At 48.5% G+C, this 27,934-nt stretch overlaps 1 protein-coding gene across 1 annotated transcript in view; it reads left to right on the top strand.

Annotated features, from left to right (window-relative positions):
- DIAPH1 (diaphanous related formin 1) overlaps positions 1-27,934 on the top strand; it is a 1,046,618-nt gene that overhangs the window by 617,975 nt on the left and 400,709 nt on the right. The window contains exons 12-13 of the mRNA XM_078653498.1: positions 1,535-1,651; positions 26,498-26,613. Coding sequence (XP_078509624.1) covers positions 1,535-1,651; positions 26,498-26,613 — 233 coding nt within the window. The remainder of the gene's footprint in view (positions 1-1,534; positions 1,652-26,497; positions 26,614-27,934) is intronic.

Below are 27,934 nucleotides of genomic sequence, written 5' to 3'. Positions count from 1 at the left end.
ATATAGACGAAGTTATTCGCCAAACGGGCAGATTCAATCCCTATTATTCGAAAGAAGACTACGGATATAGACGCTGACTAAATTGCACTACAAACAGTTAGAAGCCTTGAGGAAGTCACATGACGTGACGAAACACGTGTCGGCTGTTGTTGCTTGAGGATCAAGAAGAGGAGGACATATTTATTCCATTTGTCCTGTATATTGTGTTTATCACCCTCTCTTGACTAGTTATTCACCAATGTAATTTGTGTCATTTTGTGTCTGTTTTGAACATCAATTTCTGATGGCGTTTCTAATATGTGTTAATTAAATCTATTTGACTCTTACGAACCAAAATTGTTATTTGTGGCTGAATGTTCAGGAATTGTGCGTAAATTTATTCCCCTATGGTAAAAACATAAGTAATTTAAACTGTTACATTTGAGTGCCGGGATATTGGATTATTCATTTTGAGGTACCTGGGGATTTTCTTTGATATCCCTGTGTATATGTACACCTAGGTAGTAGGGTGTTTTTTGTCCCGAGAGGCACCATCACTAAATGCACTAATGTTGATGACCAATACTTTGTCAATCCCTCAATGTATGACCTAATCTGAGTATACTGTTAAATGAGGTGCGCCTCAGTTGCATTACTGCCAGTGAAATAACATAGATTCTCAAATAATCTTGACAGTTCAACTGCTACTGTGATGCATGCTGGGATTGTAGTGTCTTAAATTTAGAGTGCATTTTTCTTTTTGCTTTAGGTCATGTGCATATAGAAATATTTTTTTCATTTTTCGCCTTAAAATTAAAAAATAAAAAAACTCAGCAACACATAGCCATGCAATTGGTATGCTAATTAGATTTCCATATTTTTTTAATGTATTGTGGGGACTGTACAATGGAAAGTAAAATGACTCCACTTGGTTGAGCATCGGCATTAAGAAATTATTTGTCAGTATGTGTTTCATTACTAAAGGTTTCACCTAGACCATACTATATTTTTTTAAACATTTATTCATCATTTTACAGACAGCAATTAAGATTAGCATGGTCAACAATGAGTCGCACCGAGATAACAATGGCAGAACAGTTGTACACACTCCGGATACAGGAGCACTAAGATAGTACAGTACATCACAGTACAATCAATGTGGACATTGAACTGGGTATAACACTCAACCAACATGGTGTACCCAGTATGCTCCTAGTGCTCTCCATCAGACAAAGACGATTTACTGTTGGCCGCACTATCTCCCCCTGCAAACAGGGAAAACATTTTCCTGTGTAATTTCACCATATATGTGCCAGAAGTACATCTGAACCCCACTTGGGCTGGTATCCCAAACCCCCCAAAAATCTGCATCGGCCAAGTTATATGTCACTATTGATACTGCTTATGCTTGTGGCATCCCAGGCCATACTAATTTTTAAATGATTGTGATTGTTCTTTGCGGTGCGTATGAAGGCAACTCTGACCAGTTTATTTCAAAATATCTTATATCTATCTGTATGTGAGCTATATTATTTTTCCTTAACTGTATTCTCACTGACTTCGAAGAGATCTTCCAGATTATTTTAAATACAGTGAAAGATTCTAAGGCAGAACAGACACTGCTCTCCATTTTGCAACACCTGCTGCTCATCCGAAACGACTATGAAGCCAGGTATGTCTGACCAACATGTAAATAAACTTTGAATGCTGATGCATTTTCTGTGAATCCTGTGTTGTCTGAATTATGCTTAATGATGCTACTTAAAAGTTCCCATCATTGTTACCTGTTGAGATGGTGCCCTCTTTAGTGAGATGCTTCTGTCAGTCCTTTATATTTGTATGTTCGTGGCATGTGTTGGCCATAGATACATGTGCTTAGCATACTCCTGCCATCTAGTGTTGGGCCTGAATGTGTGCATCTTAATTTTCTTCTAAGAAGTCTTTTGAGTCACAAGGTATGGTCACTCCTCCTATAGTCTGCATTGCACTTGGTCATTGACTCCTTAGATTGTTTTTCTTTGCCATCGGGTTTGGATGTATATCTTGGAGCTCAGGGACCAATGTTTCTACACCTTCCACATGGCCTTTTCAGCTCCCCGATTTATAACCCTTTGACAGATAGCATTGAGAAGACAACCATCAACTGGCTTTCGTTATGTTTCTTTCTGCTTTCCCAAGCTGAGTCTGACGTCTTCTTCCAACGCAAATGCCATCTTCTTCCACTCTATCCACACAGTGATAGAAATGACTCCGTTCAGCTTCTGCCCCAAGTGTCATGCTAAATATTCCAGGCAGGACATACAGTTTCTGCAACCTCTGCCTGTCTCCAGAAAACAATGAAGCGCTGTGCCTGTGGACATCCCCATCCTACTTGCCAGCAGTGGGAAAGGGTCTGACTCCAAGCATGAACCAACAATCTCGAAGGGGCATGTGAGTTCACCGGCGAAAGCCTCACACACTAACACAAATGCATTCCCATTGGCTCACGGAACTCCACTGCCCGCAGGCCATGGAGATCTCTGGCATAAGTCAAAGCAGCGGCTCCTGTCCCTCTGCCTAAACCAGCACGAAAAGGCATTGAAAAACCAAAGGCAACAACCTTCTTGAAGTGAAAGTCAGCCCTATTGCCGGTGTAAAAGAAATGCCGACCTTGATGCCACAAAAACCCTATGACGCCCCCTGTGCAGAAAAGACGACCGCTTCCAACTCGAAAACTCACTCTGCATAAAAGGCCATGAATACCTCGGTGCCAAAAGCACTGTCTGCACCCAAGCCATTGGCCCTGAAAACGCTCTTGATGCCATAACTACCAAAAATATCAAATGCTACCACCGCTCACCACGCCAGTCACCACAATGATTATGACCTCCATCCACACTGAAGAACCGACAGACCCCTGCCCCCACCATGCCTTCAACCTGGGACAGGAGGAAATTGCTATTGCAGTCACCAACATTTATCACCTCGGCCATCTTCCCTGATGCCTGGAAACACACAGAGATGAAACCCCTTTTGAAGAAACCCTCTGACCCCAGTGAACACAAGACCTATTGCCCCCTCTCGCTGCTCCGCTTCCCGGCTCAGGTCCTGGAGAAAGCCGATTGCCAGCTCACGGACCACCTGGCAGGAAACAACCTACTGGATGCCACCCTGCCCAGCTTCTTCTTCAACCACAGCACTGAAACCGCCTTGATAGCTGCAACGGATGACATCAGAGTCATCCTCGACCGGGGCGAGACGGCAATCCTGATTATCCTAGACGTCTCAGCCAACAAGTGGTGGCCCAAAGCACTCTGACCCTTACCTACCCCCACCAACCATGCCAGTAACCTCGACTTCATCCTGGACAGCGACCTCTCCATGAAGCACCAGTTCAACATGGTAGCCTCATCCTGCATCCAAACGCTCCAAAATATTTTGAGGTGGATCCCCACTAGCACCAGGAAAACAGTGACTCAAGGCCTTATCACCAGCCGACTGGACAGCGGAAATACACTCCTCGCCGGAACAGCCTCCCATCTTCTCAAAGGTCTACAGACCATACAGAATGCCTCAGCCAGACTCATCCTCAACCTACCCAAACGTACCCGCATCGCCCCGCACTTCAGAAGCCTCCACTGACTCCTCTTCCAGAAGAGATGCCAATTTAACTACTGACTCATGCCAAGGCCCTAAGGCCCTTCACAACTCCGAACCCTCCTATATTAACCATTGCCTGGTTTTCCTCCAGCTGTCCAGACAACTCTGATCTGCCTCCTTCGTACACGCCCCCTGCATCATGAGAAGATGCAGTGGAGGTAGTTTTTTCTCCTACCTCTTCCAAATTCTGGACTCTTCCCCCACCGCCACCATTGATAGGCTGCACCAAAAGATTAAGCGGTTGAGCCTCTACTTAAAAAGTTACAAGAAAAACTTGACGCCAAGCCAAATACTTAAACCAGACACTGGACGAATGGTTACAAAAGCACCTCCATCACCAACAAACAAGATCACTAAGAGCAAGAAAACATTTAAAGAGAGATGATCATGGGACCACAACTACATAAGACTCCAAAAAAGAAACATAGGGACAGGGGTGCTAGTCCCATACTGTTCTCTCAGCTACCACCTCCTCCACCTCCACAATTACCTACATCCTCTCCTCCTCCCCCCGTCTGCTGCCAACACCAACTACACCACCCCGCCTCCATCATCACCACAACACTCTCCTCACGCTCATCCTTGGGTATCACCCTCACTATCCCCACTTGTGAAGCATTGCTCAAGGGATAACACTGACCCCTATGATCAACCATACTCAGGGGGACCCTCAAAATATCGATGATGCATGGGATGAGTAAAATATAGACCCTCCAGATGATACTGACCCTGACCTTTCTAGTGCTTAATCTGTAAAAAAAAACATAAAAGCCTGGGCTCTCATCAGGAGTCCCCTGCCGCTTACACTACAAATTGCCCCTCCTAAGCTACCAACGATTCTAACAGCACATCTACTAACCATCACAGTCCTACAGGTGTAATAATTCGGACTATTTCAGGCCCCCAAAGCTAAAAGTAAGGCTTGTGTGTAATAGTAAATTTTGAATGAATATTGAATTCATTTTTAACTGTTGTTGTGATCATCTCTAAATTAGCCAGACATCGTCACCTTGTGGTAGACCGTCACAAGCTCTGGTGTTGACATGTAAGTGCTGGTGCTGAGCACCAGAAAGCACAGACTCAAACTAAGCACTGCCTTTAACCCTCTAAGCCCTACTCACCAGACACTTATAAACCTACCAAGACCGGGGTTCCCTTCAGGGAGGCCAGTCCTAAGAGGGAATCAAAAATGTGCACTTCCACAGATACAGCCTCAACTCAAAATCCTAACAACTTCCATCAGTCTCAGTAAATACAACAGGCATAATTTATGTCACAGTACAGAGGCATTAAGGGTTGAGGTCATGGATCCGCTTCCAAAAGGACCACCTCCACTAGTGACTTTCCAAGCCTCCACCTACGCACTTAACACCAGTACGGGGTCGGCTAAAAGACTACTACACACACACTGGGTACAAATTACATCAGACCAGTGTGTACTTTCTATATTAAAAGCTGAATATTGTCTCAGTCACATCTCCACCTTCCAGTATCCCACCTCGCATGCAATCTATGTCACAAGAGCATCTCTCGCTACTTCAAGAGGAGATTCATGCTCTCATTCAAAAAGGGGCCATAGAGCCAGTCCCACCACAATGCCAAGGATACGTGGTGTATTCACTCTACTTTCTCATTCCAAAGAAAGACAGTACATTAAGGCCTATATTGGACCTCAGGCTACTCAATAAATACATCCTGTTGGAGCACTTCCACATGGTAACGCACCAAGAAGTTATACGTTTGCTCCAGCAAGGAAACTTCAGAACAGCCATAGATCTTAAGGATGCCTATTTCCACATTCCAATACATCCAGCCCCTCAACACTACCTCAGTTTTCAAGCAACTGGCCAACGTTACCAGTTCAAAGTGTTGCCATTCAGAGTAATTACTGCACCAAGAGTATTCATTAAATGTCTCTTGGTTGTAGCAGCGCATCTCTGAACTGGGAGCACGCATGTGTTTCCATACCTATATTATTGGCTAATCATGAGTGGAAGCAAACAGCAATGTCTGCAAGCCACTCAAAAGGTAATCAGCCTTTTGCACAAATTAGGCTTTATGCTCAGTACAACAAAATCTCACCACCTCTCCTTACAAATTCAACCATTCCTAGGGGTAACTCTAAACACCATTACAGCCAAAGCCTATCCCAATCCAGCAAGAGTTCCAAAGTTTCAGCTAGCTTTGCCTCTTTTTCAGCTACATCAAGTCACATCAAAACAAACTGTGATTAACTTATTAGGGATGATGGCTTCATGTAGCTCCATAGAGCCCCACGCTTGCCTAAATATGCGCCCCCTCCAATGGTGCCTTCAATCATATTGGACCCCATCAGATGGGCATCTTCAAGATCTAATGTGGATAGGGCCGCCCAATCCACTGCTCTCTGCAGTGATGAAACAACAACAATCTGTTGCAGGGTCGGCCCTTCAAAGCCTGCAGTGTTCCTCAGGTAACCCTTACAACAGATGCATGGGGGCACATAAGCAAGAGGTCACAGTGTGTGGTCTATGGGCTCAAACGTAAAATTCCTACATATAAATCAGCTAGAGCTTCTTGCGATTCAATTAGCTCTCAAAGCTTTGCAACAACATCTTCAACACAAGGTGGTTCTCGTCTGCATCTACAATATGACAGTCATGTATTATATTCAGAAACGGGGGCACACAGTAAATACAGCTCTCCCGCATAGCCGAACGCATATGGCACTGGGCCATACCTCACAAAATTCATGTCCTAGCAGAATACCCACCGAGGGTGGACATCAACTTCACAGATATGCTCAGAAGGAATGCAGCAGCTGGTACATGAGTCGCAAATAAAAACAACACTTCTACAATCATGTGTCTGGCCTGGGGGGAACCCCTGGGATAGACCTCTTCACCACACACCACAACGTGAAATGCCAAACCTTCCTCACCTACAGTCCAAAAGGCAATGCCCTATGTATCATCTGGTCAGGGATATTACACTCCTATGCCGAGCAGCGGAATCTAGCAATCTGGCTCCTGAAGTCGTAGAATACAAAACCTGGTTGTTTCCTAATCCATTTACAACAAACAGGCCTTGCGTATGCCTCTTTTAGACTGTACTTGGCAGCACTCTCTGCTTGCATGTAAAATAGACAACACGTCTTTATTTAAAATCCAGTAATAAAAACATTATGGAAGGGTTAAAAAGTCATTCCCCCGCCCCGTTCATCCCACCAGCACCAGTCTGCAACCTTAATATAGTACTGACCAGGCTTATGGGTCCACCTTTTGAACCATTATGTTTTGTTTTTTTTAAACAAAATTTTTATTGATTTCACATAGCAACAAACAAACAAGCGATTGCAGGTGTCGTTTTGCAGTTCGTATATCAACATTTCAATTATTGCATCCCACATATCCATACCCTACCTGTCCCTTTACCCTCTCCCTCTCTACCCCCACCCCCCCATGTCAGTGTGCCTCCTGCGTCAAATCCTTAATGCAACATAACTCAACATGGAGTCTCAGGCAGCTCCTCTCAGATCTCAGGCAGCAACCCTCGTACCCTGATAGATCTCAAGCGCCAAGCGGGTCCGCGCATGCAACCCCATCCCATCTCCACAACCCCTGGCGCGACTTCTAATTCCTTGATAGCCAATAAAATGCAGTCCTAACGTGCAAGGTCCCCCGTAGATGTCCCTGCCCTCCCCACTGCTGTCTCCACCCCCTGGGTCGCCTGCGCCTCCTCCTCGCTATCCTCCGCAACCTCTGACAGTGATTGCAATTCTGCCACTAGCGCGCACCACGCCCTAGCTGTTTCTAGCGCTTTATCATTGGCTGCGCGGTTGGCCAGTTGTAAGCGGAGTGTCCCTTCACTAGACGCCCATTGCAGAAAACACCCCCGCCATCTCAAGAAGCTGGGACCCCCCCTAGATTTCCAGTGCAGAGTGAGCTCCCTCTTGGCCAGTATCAGTCCCAGGTCGATGAATTTACTGGTGACCTTCGTGGCCGGGGTGTGCGGGAACCAAAGCAGGAGGCAAACTCCCATATCCGTTTCAACTTGACGATCAGTGATCTCATTCAGACAGGCCACAACATCAGGCCAGTAGGAACCAAGCCCCGCGCAGGCCCAAAACATGTGTCCAAAGTCGGCACCCTCTGAGTTACAACGGGGACACACCGACTGTGCCCCACCAAAAACCCGTTGGATCTTGGCCGGCGTCCAATACGCTCTGTGGAGCGTGAAATATTGGACCAATTGAAATCGGACGTTGCGCGTGCCCTTCCAGGCCCGGCGCAAAAGCTGGGGCCACGTAGTCTCCGGTATCTGCCGGCCCAGGTCCGTCTCCCAGCGTTCCCGCAGTGTGTCCAATGGGGGGGGGACATCCAGTGCTAGTCTCCTATACAAGCAAGTAACAGCCTTAAAGGTGCCAGCGGCCATCACAACGTACTGGCATCCCAAAGACGTAGGTGGCTCCGCCCGACCTTTCCTCCATCGTCTCTGGACCGCAGAGACCAAAGCCGCATGGAGTAAGAAGTCGCCTCTCGGCAAATCAAATGCCTCCTGCAGGTCGGAAAACGACAGTAGGACACCATCCCTGTACAAGTCTCCCATCATATGGAGCCCACAGTCTTCCCATGTGGCTAGCCCTGACCAGTCCCCGCCGTGCGGTAAAGCTGTACACATGCCTAAGGGGATCTCCGGCGCATATGGAACGTGGATACCCGCTCGCTCCTGGCTTTGAAGCCAGCAGTGTCGGAGGGTGCGTTCCTCCAGAGACAACTGGTCTAGGCGAAGGCCCTGCTGGAGCAATATGAAGGACAGGACATGGCGCTGTATAATCCTGCCATGTGGGCCGTCTGGGCCTCTGAACTCCCGCGCCACCGCCTGGGTGAGCCACTGCAGCTGCGCCGCCAGGTAATACCATTCAAAATCCGGCACAGCAAGACCCCCCGCCTCCCGCGACCGGAGTAGGGTGGAGAGAGCCACGCGCCTCCTGCCAGGGCCCCATATGAACCCTATCACCATTGATCTTAAAGTCCGAAAGAAGGAGAGCGGGATCCGCACCGGTAGTGTACAGAAAAAATAGAGTAAGCGTGGGAGGACCACCATCTTCAACAAAGCTATGCGTCCGGCCACAGACAGGGGGAGGGTACGCCAAAAATCAATACTGCCCCTGATGCCTCTCAACGCTCTGCCCACATTTCCCTCATACAGGGACGAGTGGGTATGATAAATGTAAACCCCGAGGTATGGCATACACTCCGGCTCCCAGCGCAGCTCCCCAAGCCCCGCAGGTCGCGCACACCGGGAAGTCAGGGGGAACAGGCAAGTCTTAGACCAATTAACACTGAGACCCGATAGTTCGCCAAACTCACGAAGCAAGGCCCGCGCACCCCGAACCGAGGCCGTCGTCTCAGCTAGGTATAACAGGAGGTCATCAGCATACAGGGAGATGTGGTGTCGGACACCACGCATCAGCACCCCTTCATAATGCTGCCCCCGACGCGCCCGCGCCGCCAACGGCTCTATCGCCAAGGCGAACAGGAGCGGGGATAGAGAGCAGCCCTGCCTAGTACCCCTCGTCACTGCACACGCCGCAGATATTGTACGGCCCGTGCGAACCCTGGCAGTAGCGGAGGCATATAAAAGCTGCGTCCAGCGGATAAAGTAGTCCCCCAACCCGAACCGACGCAACACGCCGAACAGGTACGGCCATTCCACGCTGTCGAACGCCTTTTCTATATCCACCGATAGGACAGCCGCGGACGGAGGACCCTCCCCCTCAACATCCATGACCCGTAACAGACGCCGTATACAGGCAGAGGTATTCCGCGTGGGGATAAAGCCCGCCTGGTCCGGGTGAACGAGGGAGCACATATGGGCCGACAGTCGCGTAGCCAAAATCCTGCTCAGTACTTTATAGTCCACGGTGAGCATCGAGAGGGGACGGTACGCCGTCCTCAACGTGGGTTGGCCGCCCTTCTTCAGCAACGGCACAATGATCGCCTCCCTCGCCGATTCCGGAAGCCTGCCCAGCTCCCATGCCTCACCATAGACCCGCAACAACTGTGGCGCCAGAAGGTCCAGGAATGCAGCATAGAACTCCACAGGGAGACCATCACCCCCTGGCGTTTTCTTCCGAGCCATGTGCTTAATCGCTGCTCTGATCTCCACCTGTGTCACAGCGGCACCCAGGGCGCGTTCCCCTGTTCTAGGTCCAGCTGCGGCAGTTGGGCCTCCTCCAAGAAGGCATCCAAACCAGTCGGGGGCAAGGACAGTTTACATCGGTACAGCTCCGAGTAGTAATCCAAGAACTGGTCATTAACTTCCCGTTGGGAAAAACCAGCGGCCCGGTAGGTGTGGTCAGGGACAGAATCGGCGCGCCCCCAGAATGGGGGCTAGCCAGCCACGCTAGCAGTGAACCAGCTCGGTCCCTCTCGGCATGGGCCCGGACCATGCATTCCCGATAGTCATGGCAGCGAAGCCTCTCCACTTGTGCAGCCACATGTTCTCTTGCCGCCATCACCTCCTCCCTATCGCTCCCCGTTGCGTGGTTAGCCTTCTCCACCCGCCTAAGTGAGTCCTCCTCCCGCTCCACGTCAGCCAGCAGCGTCCTACGCACCCCTGTCGAGGAAGAAAGGCACGCGCCTCGTACCACCACCTTAAAGGCATCCCATTCGACCGCTCTGGTAGTTGCGGTGCCCGCGTTCTCCTGGAAGTAGCGTTCAAGGCGCTCCTGCAGTTCCGAGCGGAAGACCGGGTCCTCCAACATCAGCGGATTTAGCCGCCACGTGGGAATCGGCTGCCGCTGCCTAGACCAGAGGACTGCGAGTAAGCAAGGGTTGTGGTCCGAAATAGTCTTCGCCAGGTATTCGCTACTGCGCACTAGTTCCTGGGCCCCAGCAGTACAGAGAAAGGCGTCGAGGCGGACGTGGAGATCATGGGGTGGGGAGTAGAACGAATAGTCCCTATCGTTGGGATGGAGCGTACGCCAAGCGTCCAGGAGGCCCCAACGTTCTTGCCAGGTCCTCCGAGCTTTGGCCACCCTGCGCACCACCGACTGAGCTACAGGAGGATGCGAGCGATCTAAATCCACATCCATCACCGTGTTAAAGTCCCCCCCATGAACACTGTGCCGATCAACAGGGGTGCCAATCTTTTCGAGAGGGCCGAAAAGAACGCAGCCTGGTCAAAATTAGGGACATAAACACTGCAAAGCGTGACATCCCGGCCATCCAATCTCCCCATCACCGCTACAAACCTCACCTCCGAGTCAATCTCCGTCTTCAGGGGCTGGAAGGGGACACCCGCCCGAACCCAAATCAGCGCCCCCCTAGCATGAGCGGAGTAGGTCGTGTAGTAGAGCTGCCCCCTCCAACGCCGCTGCAGCGCTCGCCCCTCTGCCAGAGTCAAATGCGTTTCCTGCAGAAAGGCTATCTGAACCCCCCTGCGCACCAGATATGCATGTACCTTATATCTCTTACTTATAGAGTTGAGCCCCCGCACATTCCATGTAACATATTTCAGTTCCAACTTAGCCGCCATTGGTAAAGCTATAGCAGTAACAGAACCTCGACAACCCTAGCGGCACACTGACAGACCCCTGCAACATCACACACCCCCAACTCACCCCCCACCCACCCACCCTCAGAACAGGCGTCAAACAGTTGCTACCCATCCAAACTCCCACCCCCACGAATGAGGGAAACTCTGGAAAGCACCAGAGACTCACAGAATATGTGAGATAGAGGGGATAGCGCAGCACCTCCGGCAGGTCAGCTCTAAGTCCACTACTCCGTGGTGGGCCGATCCCAGTCTAGAAGGGACCCCTCCCCCCCCCATCACCCAAACAGCGCTCCCGCCCAATCAAATACATAGCGCCATGGGGCCCCCCTCAGTACCATCAACACCCCAGGAAGACAGGGAAAGTAGCCCCACCCGACACCCATCCGGAAGGGACCCCAGCAGCTCTGGCACAGTCATCGCCTTAAGCCAAGCACCCCTCCTTACTGTTCCCTGCACAGCTGCCTGACAGTCACTCATCCAACAGTCCATCAGCCGTCTGGGGGGTAATCCGAGGCAAATCTCCAGACTCCTTCTCCGAGCCCCCATCCGAGCCTCCCTGTCCCTTTTTATCAGAGCCCATACGGGAGCCCGAGTCAATCACAGGGCCCACTGACGCCACTCCAGAAATAAGCGACACCGCTTGTAAGGCGGCCTGCCGTTCCAGTTCCGTATGCGACGCCGGGGGGGATCGCTGGCTCTGTCCTCGCTTCCGATTGCGCCTGCTCCGCCGCGGCCGACCCTCAGGAGCCACCGGCCACACACCCGAGCCATCCCTGCCCGCCCGATACCGTTCCAGCCATTGCCAGGCGTCATCCGGCGTGTCACAGAACGTCGCCACTCGTCCACCAGCACCTTCAGGCGTGCCGGGAACAGCAGGGAGTACTGAACTCCCTCGTCGCGGAGAGCTCGCTTGACAGCCACGAAGGAAAAGCGGTCGCGCTGGACCTCCTGAGAGTAGTCGGGGAAGAGAGACACAGACGCATTATCCACCTTGTACGGACCATTCAATCTGGCTTGCCGCAGAACAATGTCTCGATCCCTGAAGTGCAGCCGACGGGCTATGACGGGTCCGGGGGGACGGCCAGGGGCCAGAGGTCGGGCCGGGACCCTATGAGCTCTCTCCAAAGTGTAGAAGTTCGTCAGGCCTTCAGGCACCACCTCATCCCGCAGCCAGCGTTCAAGATAAGAGACCATGTCATCCCCCTCGACGTTTTCAGGCAAACCCACCACTCTAATGTTGTTGCGTCTGTTGCGCCCTTCAGCATCAGCCGCTCTCCTCTCCAGGAGTCGCACCCTACGCACCAGATCCTCCAACGTAGCGTCCGTCGTTTTCTGGGCCGGATCGAGTTTCTCAAGCACCAGCTCCGTGGATTTGACACGGTCCGCAAGCTTGTCGTGATCTGCCTTCAGTAGGCCTAAGTTCGTAGAGACCTGCGCAATATCCTGACGTAGCGCTTCCCTTGTGTCTCCAATGGCCTTGAGGATCTGGTCCATCTGCTGTTGTTGAAGGCCTGTGCTCTGGCTATCTGCCGGTCGATGGTCGTGCGCCTCAAGGGGGTCCTCAGCTTGATCCGCCGAGGTCGCACCAGCACCCTTCCGCGGCTTCCCCATGATGTACCACTAGCGCGCCCAGTTGCGTCCAACTCCAGAGGGCTGCCCCTTAGGGGTACCAAGGTCGCAGGGCGCACCTCCACCCAGCAGGCCCGTGCGTGATGTAGGGAGAGGGCTGGTGGACAATACTAGGAGATAGCGTGGAACCACTCTCAGGTACTTCGTGAGCACAGGCCGCTAGCCATGCAGGCCACACCAAAGCATACCAGGCCCCCCACAGAGGTCCGCAAAGTCCAGGAAGCAGAGCCCCAACCAGGGGAGCTCAAACGTGGTACTGCGCCCCCACCAGCGCGACGCCGGGTCCGAGGTCAAGAAATTGCGCAAGGAAGTATAGGCACCGCAACACAGGCCAGCCGAAAGCCACCCGCTGTCCAGAACCCGTGTCACAGGCTCAAACGCCTCCACTAGAGGGCCGGCACGCTCCCCTCAAGGCGTGAGTGGGCCCCGGAAGGCTCCCGCCCCTCAATCCACCTGACGGATAGCTTCGGGCCCCCGGGGACCGGGCACCCGCGCCTGGCCGGCGCCGCTCCAATGGCCAAAGCCACTGCCCCAGAGCGTCCGTCGTGCGATCTCAGCGCCGCACCCGACAGTACCTGGGCCGTCGTAACTGCCTCAGGCGCGGCGCACTCTGCAGCTGGAAACGCGCCTCCAGTCGGATGCAGCGCTGGCTCCGCTCCTCTCGGGTCCGGACTGTCGTCCTCGCACACCCACCAGGTGCTGCCGCGGGTCCCCAGGAGCCTGCACGAGAAGGTCGCGGCGTCCCGCTCAGCCGGGCCAACCTTCCGAGCGTGCCGTCCCTCACTCTGCGGCGGTGGGTCAGCCCCCTCGGGGTCCCTCCAAAATCGAGGCCGGGGATCCGGGCCGGCTGCAGGCCCACTGCAAGATGGCCGCCCGTTAGTATTCCGACCTCCCGCCGGATTCAAGGTGATCACAGAGCCCTCTCGGCTCACAACTGCTGCCGAGTCGTCCCCAAGCCTTCAGGGATCGCGGCAGGTCGGCGGCGCCGCTGGGGAGGGGGTCAGTCAGGATAATTCGCTGAGATCAACCCGGAGCTCGGGACTCAGGCGACCATGCTCGTCGGCGCTTAAGCCACGCCCCCCTTTTGAACCATTATGTTAATGTGTTTTACAGTTCCTCACATGGAAAGTAGCATTCTTAGTGGCTATAACATCTCTTAGACGAATAAGTGAGCTCCAAGGGCTCACTCTGCAAGAACCCTTCTTCCATTTTTTTACTGATATATTAGTACTAAGAACAAACACCAAATTTCTCCCTAAAGTGGTTTCCCGATTTCATGTAAAGTAACCCTGGGCGTAGTTTGTATAGCAGCGCGACGCGTAGCTACGCAAAGTGCACTTCGCACTACGCGACGTGCAGTTCGCACTACGTTAGCTACGCGAACTGCGCAGTGCACTGTGCAAAATGCTGTTCGCACTGATTGCACAGTGCCGGATGCTTGTTCACACTGTGCAATCAGTGCAAACCGCATCTTGCACAGTGCAAGCGGTCGTTTTCTGCTGCTCGAGTAGATGTCTACTCGAGCGGCAGCTTTCTCAACGCAGACTGGTAGTTGCTCATAGCAAGCGGTTGCGAGCATACGCGACCACTCACAATGAGAAACCTGACCTCCCCGCGTTGAGAATCTCGCCAGGAGCTTTATTTTCCACGCTCGTGATCGGCAACTTGATGTTGCTGATCGCGAACGAGGAAAAAGTCTCGCCGGGATGTCATTTTGCTAGCTCTCGGTCGCCCACTTGATGTTGAGGACCGCGAGCTAGCAAAAAATTACTGCTACGCTACACGTGTTTGCACTGTGCTACGTGCAATTTGCGTAGTGCGAAGTAGCGCAAACTACGCAAGCGTAGCGTAGTACTTCACCCAGGGTTAATGTAAAGCACACCATTGAACTACCTATGTTCGTTTCTAAACCAGACTCGGTAGTAGAAAGAGCTCTACTCACTCTCGATGTTATAAAAGCACTAATGTACATAGAGAGAACAAAACTCTTTCACAAAACACAGCAACTTTTCATTGCTTTTTCAAATCCACAAAAAAGTTCACATATCTCTAAAGCAGGAATTGTAGGATGGATAGTACGATGTATACAAACTTGCTAACACAAAGCTAAGCGATTGCTATCCGTAGCTCCAAGAACTCTCTCTACAAAAGAGGAGCCTCTATGGCTTTCTTAGGGAACATTCCACTTGCAGATATTTGTAAAGCAGCTACATGGAATACCCATCACACCATCACAAAACACTACTGTGTCGTTGTCTTAGGTAATCAACAAGCTACTTTGGGTCAAGCTTTATTAAGAACACTTTCAAATATCTACGTCAACTATTAGCTAGCCACCGCTGTTGGGAAGCACTGCTTTACATTTGATGCTATGCATCTATGGCCAACACATTCTACGAATGGAGTATGTTACTCACCCTCTAAGCATCTATTCTTAGCTTGTAGTTCTGTAGATTCTTATCCAGACACCCTCCTTTCCCGAACGCTAATTCCGAACATACACACTTTTATACTAAAACACTTTGCTTGCATGTTCATCCTTACTGTCATTCTGCTGCTCCTATCCTAAGCTCACCTGATGAGCTAAAAAAATAACAAAAGAACTCATGACCATGCACAATACGGACTATAGGAAGATTCACCATACCTTGTGACTTGAAAGACTCCTTTGCAGAAAAACAAGTTGCGAACGTCTGATCCCAATACCAGATGGCATGAGTATGCTAAGCTTATGAATCTATGGCACTACACGCTATAAAGAGATGCTTAGAGGGTAAGTAATATATTCCCTTTTGGAGAGTTTTGTAAGAAGTGGTGTTAGCCCAAAATTCCTCAATTCTTTTCTTTTTAACACAAATCTAAGTGACTTGTCTTTTGTCAAGAAGGCTGTTTTGCATAATTTAGACTTTGGATTATAACCCTTTTAATTGTGTTTTTGTGGTGTCCCTTGCAGCAAACTACAGCATTGATATTATAAGAATAATTTGCTTCAGGAAGGGGATGATGGTGTCCCTCAAGTCAAATGCTTTTGCGTTTGACTCATGAGGGACACCTAGTAACGACTAGTGGAACTGCAGCTTCATGAAAGGGTTTCAATGCTTTTGCATTTGACTCGTGAGTAACACCTAGTAACGACTAGTTGAACTGCAGCTCTTTGTAGAATTATTTTGATATTGGATACTATAATATTCACTGCCCACTGCTAATCTCCTCCCATAATGCTTTGCAGGGCCTTTGGTTGGGATTGTATTTTTGCCCATAACTGTGCTTGGGGTGGTCCTAAGAGGATGGGACCACCACCGAATCGTTTGGCAAGATGTGCTCTTTGTTTTCAAGGCATCTGCTTGGTTCTCTCCTTAAGTTAGGGAGGATCCCAAAATAATCACCTCTCACTGCTTGTTAAATTTTCATTTTTGTGAAATGACTATATGCATTTTAGCATGTAAAGACAGAGATACTTGTTATTTTGCCAAAAGTATGTGAGGTTTCCGTTTTATTGATTGGGAGTCTGACGGAGCGAAGTGTTGTGGAATTCACAGAGTTTTGTTCAACTTCATGGAATTCCGCATAGTAGTACTCCACCAACTACTCCCACCCTTAATGCAAATCAGTCTTGACCCTGTGCCTCATGGGAACAGTCCAGCCCGAACTGTCAAGCCATGTCTTCCCTGGACCCGAAACAAGCATCCTGGGACATGATACCAAGTCATGCTCCGATTGCCGGGCCGTGGTCACAAAGGCTTTTTTGAGTGAGCAGTCCCTGAAGGTGCAAGAGGCCCAGCATGCAACTTCATGGAAGTAGAGATCCCAGTCGACGGTAAGATCCCGGGATCGTTTGCGGAGCCCAAGGTCCTCCTCGTCCCATTCGAAGTCCATTGGACACTCAGATAGGAGGCACAAAAAGAAGAGCTATAAGTCAAAGCGCTCTTAGACTTCTCCTGGTCCTTCAGCCAACAGATACGCGACTTCTGGGATGGTGCGGCCATTTGGGAGAGGTGGAGACCAGTGGACTCTGGTCTCGGGGAGAATCTGGATTCCACATCAACCTGCTGGACCTCCATGCAATCCGACTGGAATTGAAAGCCTTTCTGCCCTCCATCAGGGGATGGCTGGAACAAGTGTTTCATGGACAGCATCATCACCATGTGGTACTGCAACAAACCGGACAGGGTTGGGCCATGAACCCTTTGTCAAGAACCCTGCATCTTTGGACATGGCTGGAACAACAGAGTATACCCCTGGTGGTTCAACACCTCATGGGTTCTCTGAACGCCAGAGCAGACGACCGCAGCCGAAGATGCCTAGCCTATCACAAATGGAGTCTCTAGAAAGAGGTGACACAAAGTCTCTTTCAGCAGTGGGGAGCAGTGGGGAAGAGCCTTGGTTAGATTTTTTCACCTCCATCGAGCACGCGAAATGTTCGTAGTTTTGCCCACTGCAGTTTACAAGGCGGCTCTCACTCAGAGGTGATTTTTGTCTCAAGTGGAGTTCAGGCCTCCTGTATGCCTTTCCGCCAATAGCACTCCTGCTCAGAGTTCTCAAGAAGTTCAGGAATCCTTGAGACTCCGGACTGGGCACGAAGAGTCTGGTATCCTGAGCTTCTGAGTATGGTCATTGATCATCCAATGAGGCTGCCCCTTCTGGAAGATCTTCTGTCGCAGCTGCAGGGGAGGGTTCTTCACCTGAACATGTCCACTCTCCACCTTCTTGCGTGCAGATTCTTCAGTGGAGATTGAGGAGCTACACTTCACAGCTTTTGACCTTTCTCCCAAAGTTTGTATTGTCATCTTGGCTGCCAGGTGTCCTTCCACCAAGATGGTGTATGCCTGGCTTTGGCGAAAATGGTGTGGTGTGTAGAAATCATTTGATCACATTTCTGCCCCATTTTCTGTAGTACTACTTTTCATTCTTTCTCTTGCCCATCAGGGCTCTGCTCTGGGCATGCTTAAGCGCTATCTAACTGCCATTCCTGCCTTCTTACAGTTACCTGACCAACCCTCTTTGTTCAAGTCCCCTATTGTGCACAGATTCCTCAAAGGTCTAACTCATCTCTTAACCTGAATTTGGTTTTAACTTTTTTGATGTGCACTCCTTCCGAGCCTTTACGCATTTGTCCCCTCAGACTTTTCACTCTGAAAACAGCCTTCCTAGTGGTGATTACATCTGCCTGTGGAGTGAGTAAGCTGCAGCGCCTATCTCAGCTGCCTTACCTCTCAGTCTATCCTGACAAAGTGGTGCTTTTCACAAGGACCTACTTTCTATCAAAAGCGGTTTCCCATTTTCATGCAGGCCAATCTAGCACCTTGCCTACCTTTTATGCTTCACCACACTCATCTAAAGAAGAGGAGCGACTTCACCACCTGGACCCACAAAAGAGCGTTATCGTTTTACCTTGACTGCACGCAAGTGGACGACCAACTCTTCATGAGGTATGTTGATGCAAAGAAAGGTAGGGCGGCACAGAAGCGGACCATTCCCAGATGCGTTCTGCTCTGCATCAAAGTCTGCTAAACTCTAGCCAAGAAGCAACCTCCTGAAGGCTTTTGAGCTCATTCCACCAGAGATAAAGCTGCGACCACTGCGATAGCTTGCAGAGTTCTGCGTCTAGGCATCTGTTGGGCAGAAACGTGGGCTTCCCTGCGCACGTTTGCTGACCACTACTGCCTGAACAGTCATGTCTGCAGGGATGAGCACTTTGCCTGTTTGGTCCTGCAGGACTTTCTCGTTTGAAATTAGTTTGCAGACCCTCATCTGGGGATGGTATTTTTTCGGTGTCTATTCAAAAGGTAAGAATCTGCGGCTAGAAGTCTCTATAAGATGAACGAGTTACATACCTTTGGTAACGCCTTAACTGTTCAAGACTATTTCTAGCCGCTGATTCCTTACTGACCTCCCGCTCTGCGAGCGGCTTTCTAGGGACAGGGATGACCCCTTTCAGGGTCCTAGTTTCGACACATCCTTGGTCAGTGTTCTTCATGGCTCCATGCTTCTGGCTTGGACAGTTGTGAAAAAAAACTGATGTCAGCGCCATCGGGTGGCGCCTATATCGGTACTGCTATATCGCTACCGGCGTGGATGCCGATGGACGTGAAGCCGATCGACACCACCTACTGGCACACATGAGTACCGCTCTTGAAAAACCTTGCAGAACCAGTCTGACGCATGGGGAAATTCAAAAGGTAAGGAATCTGAGTCTAGGTATTGTCTCTACCAGATAAGGTGTTACCGAAGGTGCGTAACTTGTTCAATAGACTCCTAACTGCAGATTTCTTTCTTTTTGAATATCCCTCACATCAGACTGGATATGGAAAATCAGGTGGTGCCACAGTTATGCGCTGGCAAAGGGTACTGTGGCCCTTCCTTGGGGGGTGTCAAACCACAGTCACTGCAGGCCTTGTAGTTGTGGCCTGACCCTAGGAACTACAGTCAAAACCACATGTGGATCAATCACAAAAATTAGTTAGCAATGCGCCCCACAGGGTTTGAACCCCGTAGACTTAGGTGGTGGCATATTCCCTTTGCACATTATAGACATTTCAGACTTTGTTGAGGAATGTCTAAAAAAAATAAAGGGTAGCTCTGCATCCTCATCTGATGTGATTGTGCAAAGATGGGAGCTCTAGATGGCCCTACGTGTCACCTCGGGGATGGAGTGACATCGGTGTGGAGGCATTAGACACCGCCACTAGATGTGCAGGAGCATTGCTCAAGGTTTTCCAGATCCAGTCTGATGCCTGGGGAGTATTCAAAAGATGAGTCACCAGTTATATAGGCTTTACCAGAAAGAGCATTACCGAATGTGAGTAACTTGTTTATCTACTTGTTTATTGTTTAGGCTCTTCTGGCATGCAGAAACAAAATAAAATTCTTCTTTATTTCCTTAGGGATGCCAATTCGGTGTAGCGCTCTTTTGTGTTCTCCCTGCCTGCTTGCTCTGGAAACATATGGGAGGGCATAATCTGCACAGACCTTGACACTAGGGCCTTAGTAAACAGTTTGGCACCTCTCTTTTTAACAATAGATTGACCTTTTGGAGGCACACCTCATTGGGTCTTTAGTGCCTTTGGATATAGAGAGGATTAAGGCTTAGGACATTAAGTCTTTCACCAGTCGAGTTGGTTATTTCATTAAAACTTTTGTCAAAATGATCAGCAGGCTTGGGGGCAAATGCCTTGCACAAACTCACCAAGAACATATTAGGAACAAGTGCCTTGCTTGGTTTTAGCCTTCCAAAGGTCTCCTAGTGCTTTCTCTTTGGTGTTCTGTACCTCTATCTTCTCCCTGTCTTTTTCCGAAATATGTGGGAGTACGTTATTCTGGAGGGTAACTGGTCTAGGTTGCCTCTCTTTTTGGATCTTGAGCAGAGAGCTCAACTTAATATTTCTGGAACTGCTACTCCATGTATCTTTAATCTGCTCACCAGTTTCTATTTTCCAACATGACAGTAAAATCCACAAGAATGGTGCTCCTCCTACTTGGCTTGACATTACAACCCACAAGAATGGTGGTACTCCTACTTTGCTTGACTGATTGTTTTGGTATTTGCATTTGGGGTGTAGTGGAGGGTTTGGCAAGGATGCTCAGTCTTTCTGTTCTTGGGCAGTGGCACGCTTCAGCACAACACTAGTGGTTGGCCCCGGTGCCACACACAAACCCATTGGAGTATGGCAGCTGCCAAACACACTCTCCTATTTCTGATAGCAATTCAGATTGCAGATGATACTTCCATAGTCCTTGTTTAGGTCATTGATGGAAAAGAAGTCCACGTAAATAGCTCTTCCCTCAAGAAGATACCACTGACTTGAAATCTTGTCCATTACCATAGACTCTTAAGTACCAGAAATTAATGTTTATATTTGAAGTTAGTTGAACACCTGCTGAAATATGTGCTTCCTAAGGGCAGATACTTTTGTTTGGGGAAATCGTAATGTAACTGCCTTGCTTCTGCTTTACTCTTTCCATTTGTGCATAAGTCTCTAGTCTTTATCTCCCTCATTTACTTTACTTTGCAATCACTTTTTGCCGTGTAGTAAACTACTTCCTTTATTTAACATACCTCAGTTGGCGGGGCGGGGGGAAATCTTGAGATCAAAAGTTGAATTCCTGGTTTCTTGTTCACAAAGTCATTGTTACCTCTGTATCTTTAGTTCGATCAGCCTCTTTTTTTTATTTATGCTGAATTATGTTATTGAGCATACCTACTTTGTAGCATGTTTTGCTGTAGATACATCTGCTCTCAGTACTCTTGCCATCTAGTGTTGGGCTCAGACTTTTTGCATGGTTTCTTTAGTCAAAGAAGTCTTTTGAGTCACAGTGTATAGTGACTCTCCCTTACTTGGCAATGCACATAGGCATCAACTCCATGTTAGATTGTTATTTTCGGCCATTGGGTTTCGTCAGAAGCGATTGGGCTCCATGTTCAGCTCTTATAACACTTTCCTTCTGTCCCATTTGGTTGCTTTTAGACTCCAGCAGCACTGGAAAAAAGTCCTCTCGGCGATTTGTTTTCTTCAGAATGATCTTCAGTGGACACCAACCATATTCTCCTTGCAGGAAGACCAAGAGACTACCTTTCCTAGCCATGATAGTAGCCTCATATTATATCTGAAGAAGCCAGTAAATCGTCTCATTCGCCTGCTTGCACGCACTTCGCATGCTCCGCAAAATATTCAGGTGGTCCTCAGTCAACACCAGAAGGACTGTGACGCAGGCTGGACTACGGTAACACACTCTACGTAGGCATCACTGCATGCCTCCTAAAGAGACCACAGACCATACAAAATTCAGCTACAGAACTCATCATCAACCTCCCCAGAAGGACCCACATCATACATCATACATCATACCCCACCTCAAGAACTTACACTGGCTTCTGATCCAGAAGAGATGCCAGTTCAAGATGATGATTCACACGTACAAAGCCCTGCACAATGAAGACCAGCATAAATCAACAAACGCATGACCTTTCACCAACTAGCCAGACATCTACGATGTGCCTCCTTCCTCACAAACTCCTCCTGGATCCACCCAGCCTACAGCCAAGGACGCTTCTTCTCGCACCTGGCGGCCAAAGCTTGCAGCAACTTTCCCTTGCAATTCAGGACCACCTCATCGCTCCAGCAATTAAGGAAATTCAGGACTCGAGACCCGGCTGTTCGAATGAACATATCACCACGCAACAGCTAGCAACTCCGCCTTGAGACCCTCATGGGCGATTTGCTGCGCTTCATAAATATTTGATTTATTGGCCTTCTTCGACGCCTCATCGCCAGGGCATGGAGCAATCTTCGGGGCTTTTCAGACTTGCCTCAAGGACTTTCTTGCCAACATTTTTTAAATAGTGATGGAAAGGACACCATTCCAAATACTGCCTACAGTGCCACTGCAAATTTCTGTGAACTGATCACCATCAGGTCTGCAAACTCTGCCTCTCTACCCGCCTTGGCAACACCACGTGCAAGGCCTACCTCGCCTTCTAGTACAAGAAGACCCTTCGGTACCGACGTGCTTGAAAGTGGAGCCATTGGAGAACAAACTTTTGATGCTGGCATTGAAGACTGCTTTGGCACAGAATCCCACGTTGATGTTGAATGAAAAATGTAACTCTTAAGAGAAAACTCTGCTTCGAAAACACCTGTGTCTGCCATCTCAGATTAGTCCTAGCAACCTATCCTCCAGTGGCTTCAGGAAGAGTTTGAAACTTTCCTGTAAAGACTGCTTACCCAACCTCAGACAGGCAAGATCACTACCAAGCTGCCTCCAAAGGCTAGTAAGACTTTGCCACTGAACAGGAAGCTCACCTTTGAGGAAATTGCTGTAGAGCCTTCCCCCACCTCCTAAGCTCAAGAGGCTCAAAAGCAGGGGCACCGGCTCTTTTCCTTTTCCACCTGTTGTTCCTCCTCCCCCCCCCTTCACCACTACCTCCTCCACACACTTCCTCTCTTTAATATTCAGTAGAGGGTTCATCCTATTCATCTCATGGGAAAGGCGGCCCACTTCCCGCTACGAGACACCTTACGACCCGGTGCCTACTGACGACCCGTGAGACAAGAGTTTTGATCCCCCTTGCGAAGCAGACCCAAATCTTTACCTAGCTAGCATATTCCCCTCCAGATGGCACCACATCCTACCACAAAGTTATTCAGAGGCATGAACATATCACACGTTGGATATGCATGTCTTCCAGGACTTCCTGAAAGAGAGGCTATCTAAAACCCAGTGCAATTGTCGCCTATGCTTAATTTATTTTATTTTTATTTTATTTAAGAGAGTTATAAAGCGCACGGCTACCCAGCAGGGTTTCCCGGCGTTTAAGCGGGACTAGCGATGAAGGTGCTCAGATGGCATTAGGCCCGACTAAAAAGGAATGTCTTTAGCTTTTTTCAGAAAACAATGAGAGATTGACAATTCCTGAGTTCTAGCCTGAAGGGCATGCCATAGTTTAGGTTCCAGGAAGGAAAACGAACAGTCGCCCATATGGGTCAGCCGAACTCTGGGAACGGAAAAAAGAGAAAGATTGACTGATCTTAGGTTGCGAGCGGGTCAGGAAGGCTTGCCAAGATTGAGTATGTATACATGGGCCAGGCCGTGCTGAGCACTAAACATGAAGCAGAGGGCCTTTAACTCGATACGCTTACTAACCCTGAGCCAATGAAGTTGATGGAGCAAAGGGGAAGCAGAGGCATGCCGAGGCAGGCTGCTGCATTCTTAATTAGCTGGAGACAATGTACAGAGGTCTTGTCCGCACCCAGATATAGTACATATCCATAATCAAGTCTGGAGATCACCAAGCCCTGCAGAACAGTCCTCTGAGCACCCAGTGGAATTAACCCCAAAAATGTCTTTAGCCACTTGAGGACAGCAAGGCAGGCCAAGGTGAGTCCCGAGATCTGAGCAGCAAGGGAGAGCTTGCTATGGTTAAGAACCTGGGTTTTTATAAATTATATTATTTTTATAAAGCCGTGCGCTTTATAACTCTCTTAAATAAAATAAAAATAAAATAAATTAAGCATAGGCGACAATTGCACTGGGTTTTAGATAGCCTCTCTTTCAGGAAGTCCTGGAAGACATGCATATCCAACGTGTGATATGTTCATGCCTCTGAATAACTTTGTGGTAGGATGTGGTGCCATCTGGAGGGGAATATGCTAGCTAGGTAAAGATTTGGGTCTGCTTCGCAAGGGGGATCAAAACTCTTGATGGAAAAACCCAGGTTCTTAACCTTAGGAACCGGGATAGGCAAGGGTCTCAAAGAGGCCGACCAATGGCTGGCTCCCCAAAGCTTAGGATTGTTCCCCAGAATGAGAACCTCAATCATAGAACCATTCAGCCTTAAAGCATTTCTGGACATCCACAATAAGATGTTACGCAGACCAAGTTTAAGTAAGGAAGGATCCTGGTGTTGAGCTGGCGATAAAGAGAAAATAGGGCTAATAGAAGAAAGGGCCCCCTGAAAATTCAAATACGAGGCAGACGAGCAGGGGAATCAGGAACAATTCAATACAAAACAAAAATCTGCCCCTCTGATTTAGAAAACGGGCTCAACACGAGTCCCCAATGACATATCCTCAGTAGTAGGCTCACTAAGACCAGAACACCATCATACCAATCATGACACTACATTCATGTGAAGATCATTTTTTATATATGAATTGCTCAGAGTATAAAAACATATTTTTTCTCAATTCTTTCAAATAGTAACAAACATGATAATATAGACAAGAAACACAATGAAAGAACAATCAATGTATCTCCCACACATCCCTTCAATCAATCAGGTCAAACTCACACCTCATCATATATTCATCATACACACAATATGTAACACACAATACAGTTGCCAGTTGTTAGTGCTGTATCAGGTCCTGCTTTGTCTCCCAACAGGATAGAGACTAGATGGTACAATTGCAGGGCCAACTCGAGGCGCCAATAAAGAGAAAATAATCTGCATATGAAAGGATGGTCTTAATGGCATGCTGAAGACCACCAAAAACGTCATCTCTGGGTTGACAAGAAATATAATCCCTCACAAATCCCCATACTACAAGCACCCTCTGAATCCTTGGTTGTCCACACACAGCAAATGCCCAAGCTGCAATCGGTGCACTCCCTCCAGATAAGGAGGGCAAAATGTCATTGTGACCGGGAAGAGAGTAGTGATGCAGGTGACTATACACTGAAGGATTGCCAACACTGTTGGCCTGCTCTCCTGGTATTATAGAGCACACTAGGACGAAATGCAAAACCTCCTCAAGCTTTTTCCTGAGGGATATCAGAGTGGTGAGGAACTGGTGCTAGAGGGTAAAACCATTTCCAGTGTCACCATCCGCTGTGCCCTGGATGCCTGCTGCATGTGGAATCCTGGTCAGATGCCATGCCTGCCTCTGCATCCCTGATTTTTAACCAGAGGTTCACGAGTATCTGCTCACTCAGCCCTTCTGTGGCGAACACTTTTTTAGGCCGCAGGTTGACTAGATGTTGGAGAAGCTGAAGAAAGACACGGACACCACCAAGTCTATGTGTGCCCTCCAAACATCCACTCCGAGGGAGTCTTTTAGTAGGCAGCAGTGTAGGGTAACCAACCAGACCACCTCCCACACACTTATCAAAGACAGCAGCAGACCTACCACCAGCAGTTTCCACTGGGCTACTCACTTTATTTCCTTATCCCCAAAAGGACAATTCTCTCATTCATTCTGGACCTCAGACCCTTCAATTGAAATGCTCTCTCCAATCATTTCGACATTGTGATGCTGCAGGATCTCATATCCCTACTCCAGCAAAGTGACTATATGTCCGCATTACACTTCAAGGAGGCCTACTTCCACATCCGTCCTGCCCACCGACACTACCTGCAACTCATGGTAAGGGGTCAGCATTACCATTTCAAGGTACTGCCTTTCAACTTCACCACTGGCACAAGGGTCTTCAGTAAGTACAATTACTCGAAAAGAGGGCATTGGGCCAAAAGATAATCGTAGCATCCAATCGTTAGTCACCTATGCCATTTGTGACCAAATATATTGTCCCTGTGTGCAAATCTCCATATGCACCCCCTGCCCAGCGATACCTCCCTTCAACAGGGAGTATAGAACAACAATACACAGTTGGAGCTGCACCACATGCAGACAAACAAATTAACTTTGACAATGTCAGAGAAAGTTAAATATGACACTTCCTTTTAAAAAACTGTGTCTATACAGTCTGTAGGTTGTAGTTTCTTCCTTTATTTTATTGCGTTCAGTTCATAAAAAACATCAGCCAACGCTTTTCGTCGGTTTAAAATTGGACTTCTTCAGGGCAGTAAATTTGTCTCGCCAATGTCAATTAAAAATAAATTGCACCAGAGTCCCCGGAGCAGTACCAAATTATATGCCGATGTGAAGCTTCTGCAAAGGACTGTTAGTTGGAGTACTTCAGCAGTGTAGGTTTTGAGGTGGGTGGTGCCTTTTTTATGCAAACAAGTGGCTTCTCTAAAAACATGTGTCTCCTAAAGATGAACTTCTACTAAAAGCGTAAATGTTGTTTTTCTATTTTGTTGTTAAAATAAATTGCAAGTTTTATTATTATCAGAGTTGACCATGAAGGAAAGAGTTGTTTTTATTTGATCTTGTCAATTGTGCAAACTGTTTGCGCTGTTGGTGACCAATATATAATACTATTCTTACTACTAAACCTTTTCTTGGGTTTTTTGCTTTTCTTTTGACAGACCACAGTACTATAAACTGATTGATGAATGCGTGTCCCAGATCATTCTACACAAAAATGGTGCTGACCCAGACTTTAAATGCAAGCGTCTAGATATCAATATTGAAGGCTTGATTGGTAAGTGCATGATTAGCTTCTATATTTATCCTGTACTTTCTTTTGTCCGTAGTACCTTAAGGATGTTGGCTAATAATATCCTCCCACCTCCATCTTACATGGCTCCTTGTGTATCCTGAACCCTACTTGTGTGTATTATAAATAAGCAATTTGTTTGAATTTGCATGCTGTGTTGTACAGCCATTCCACCAAGAGTATCAGAACTTCACTGCAGCCATTGAGATTTCTTGTATTCCCGTACTTGCTAAAAGCATCTTCCGCTACTTACTCTTCTTCTTGATGTGGTTTTTACCATCAACGTCCATAAGTCTCAGCTCACTACTACATAAATGTCGACCGTAATAGGGGTGGTGGAAGGCACAAGCCTTATGAAGGCTGTTCCTCCATCTCACAGGATCATGGATATTTGTGTGAGGATTCAGATGATAGACTCAAGGTTGCCTCCCTGTCCTGCTATTTTTGCAGTGGGTACGCCTCATAGCCTTGTGCATCCTATTTGTGCCTCATGGCAGTAGAGAACCCTTCCTCCGTGGAGCCTGAAAGGGCATTTGCTACAATATCATGGATGTGGGGATCTTCCAGTCGGTGCATCAGGATCTGCTTTGCTAAATGGAGCCCTACAACCTTCTTAGGGTTCTCTCTGTTAGTCCTCCTAAGATTCAAGCTACCATAGTTATGGATGAGAGTACTTATTAAGGTGACATGCTGACACTGAGTCTTTGGTCTGTGTGAGAGCAGGATCTGTACATAAATGTTCTTGAGCTGTGGCCTGTCCATCATGCACTGAAGACCATCTTTCTCTTTCGTTTCAGTAGTAAGGCCCAGGTTCTATCATCATAAACAGTGTTGTGTAGGGTCATGCATCCTATGATGGCATGCGAATCTCCAGTGAACATGGGTGCAGCGACAGGGAGTCTGTTAGAAACCTATCTCACATGCTTCCTCAGTGTGAGAGTAGATGCCTTCTTTTGTCATTTGAAGGGCCAAAAAGAGGTAACACCCCAAAGTGACTTAGGCGATCACTTTAGATTGGTGTTTTCATGCCTGTATCTCTTTGCCATCTCCCAGAAAAGGAATTGTTTTAAATTTTGTGTCATGCACTTCCTTCAGGACAGTCCCTTGGGGTAGCCTTCAGGTTAAATTTGATTGCTCTAGACTGGCCAAAGAGGAATCTGGTATGTCCATCTTTTGGCACTCAGCATTTGGCCTCCTCTTTCTCTGTCACCCAAAGCAGACTTACTCTTGTAGCTGGATGACCAGGTCCTTCACCCCATTGCCCAGACTCTGTGGAAATTTTAGAAGTGCTGGCTAGAATCCTTTT

Source organism: Lissotriton helveticus, chromosome 7 (genome assembly GCF_964261635.1).
Source record: "Lissotriton helveticus chromosome 7, aLisHel1.1, whole genome shotgun sequence".
Classification (NCBI taxonomy): Eukaryota; Metazoa; Chordata; class Amphibia; order Caudata; family Salamandridae; genus Lissotriton; species Lissotriton helveticus.
This window is presented reverse-complemented; position numbering and strand designations above follow the sequence as displayed.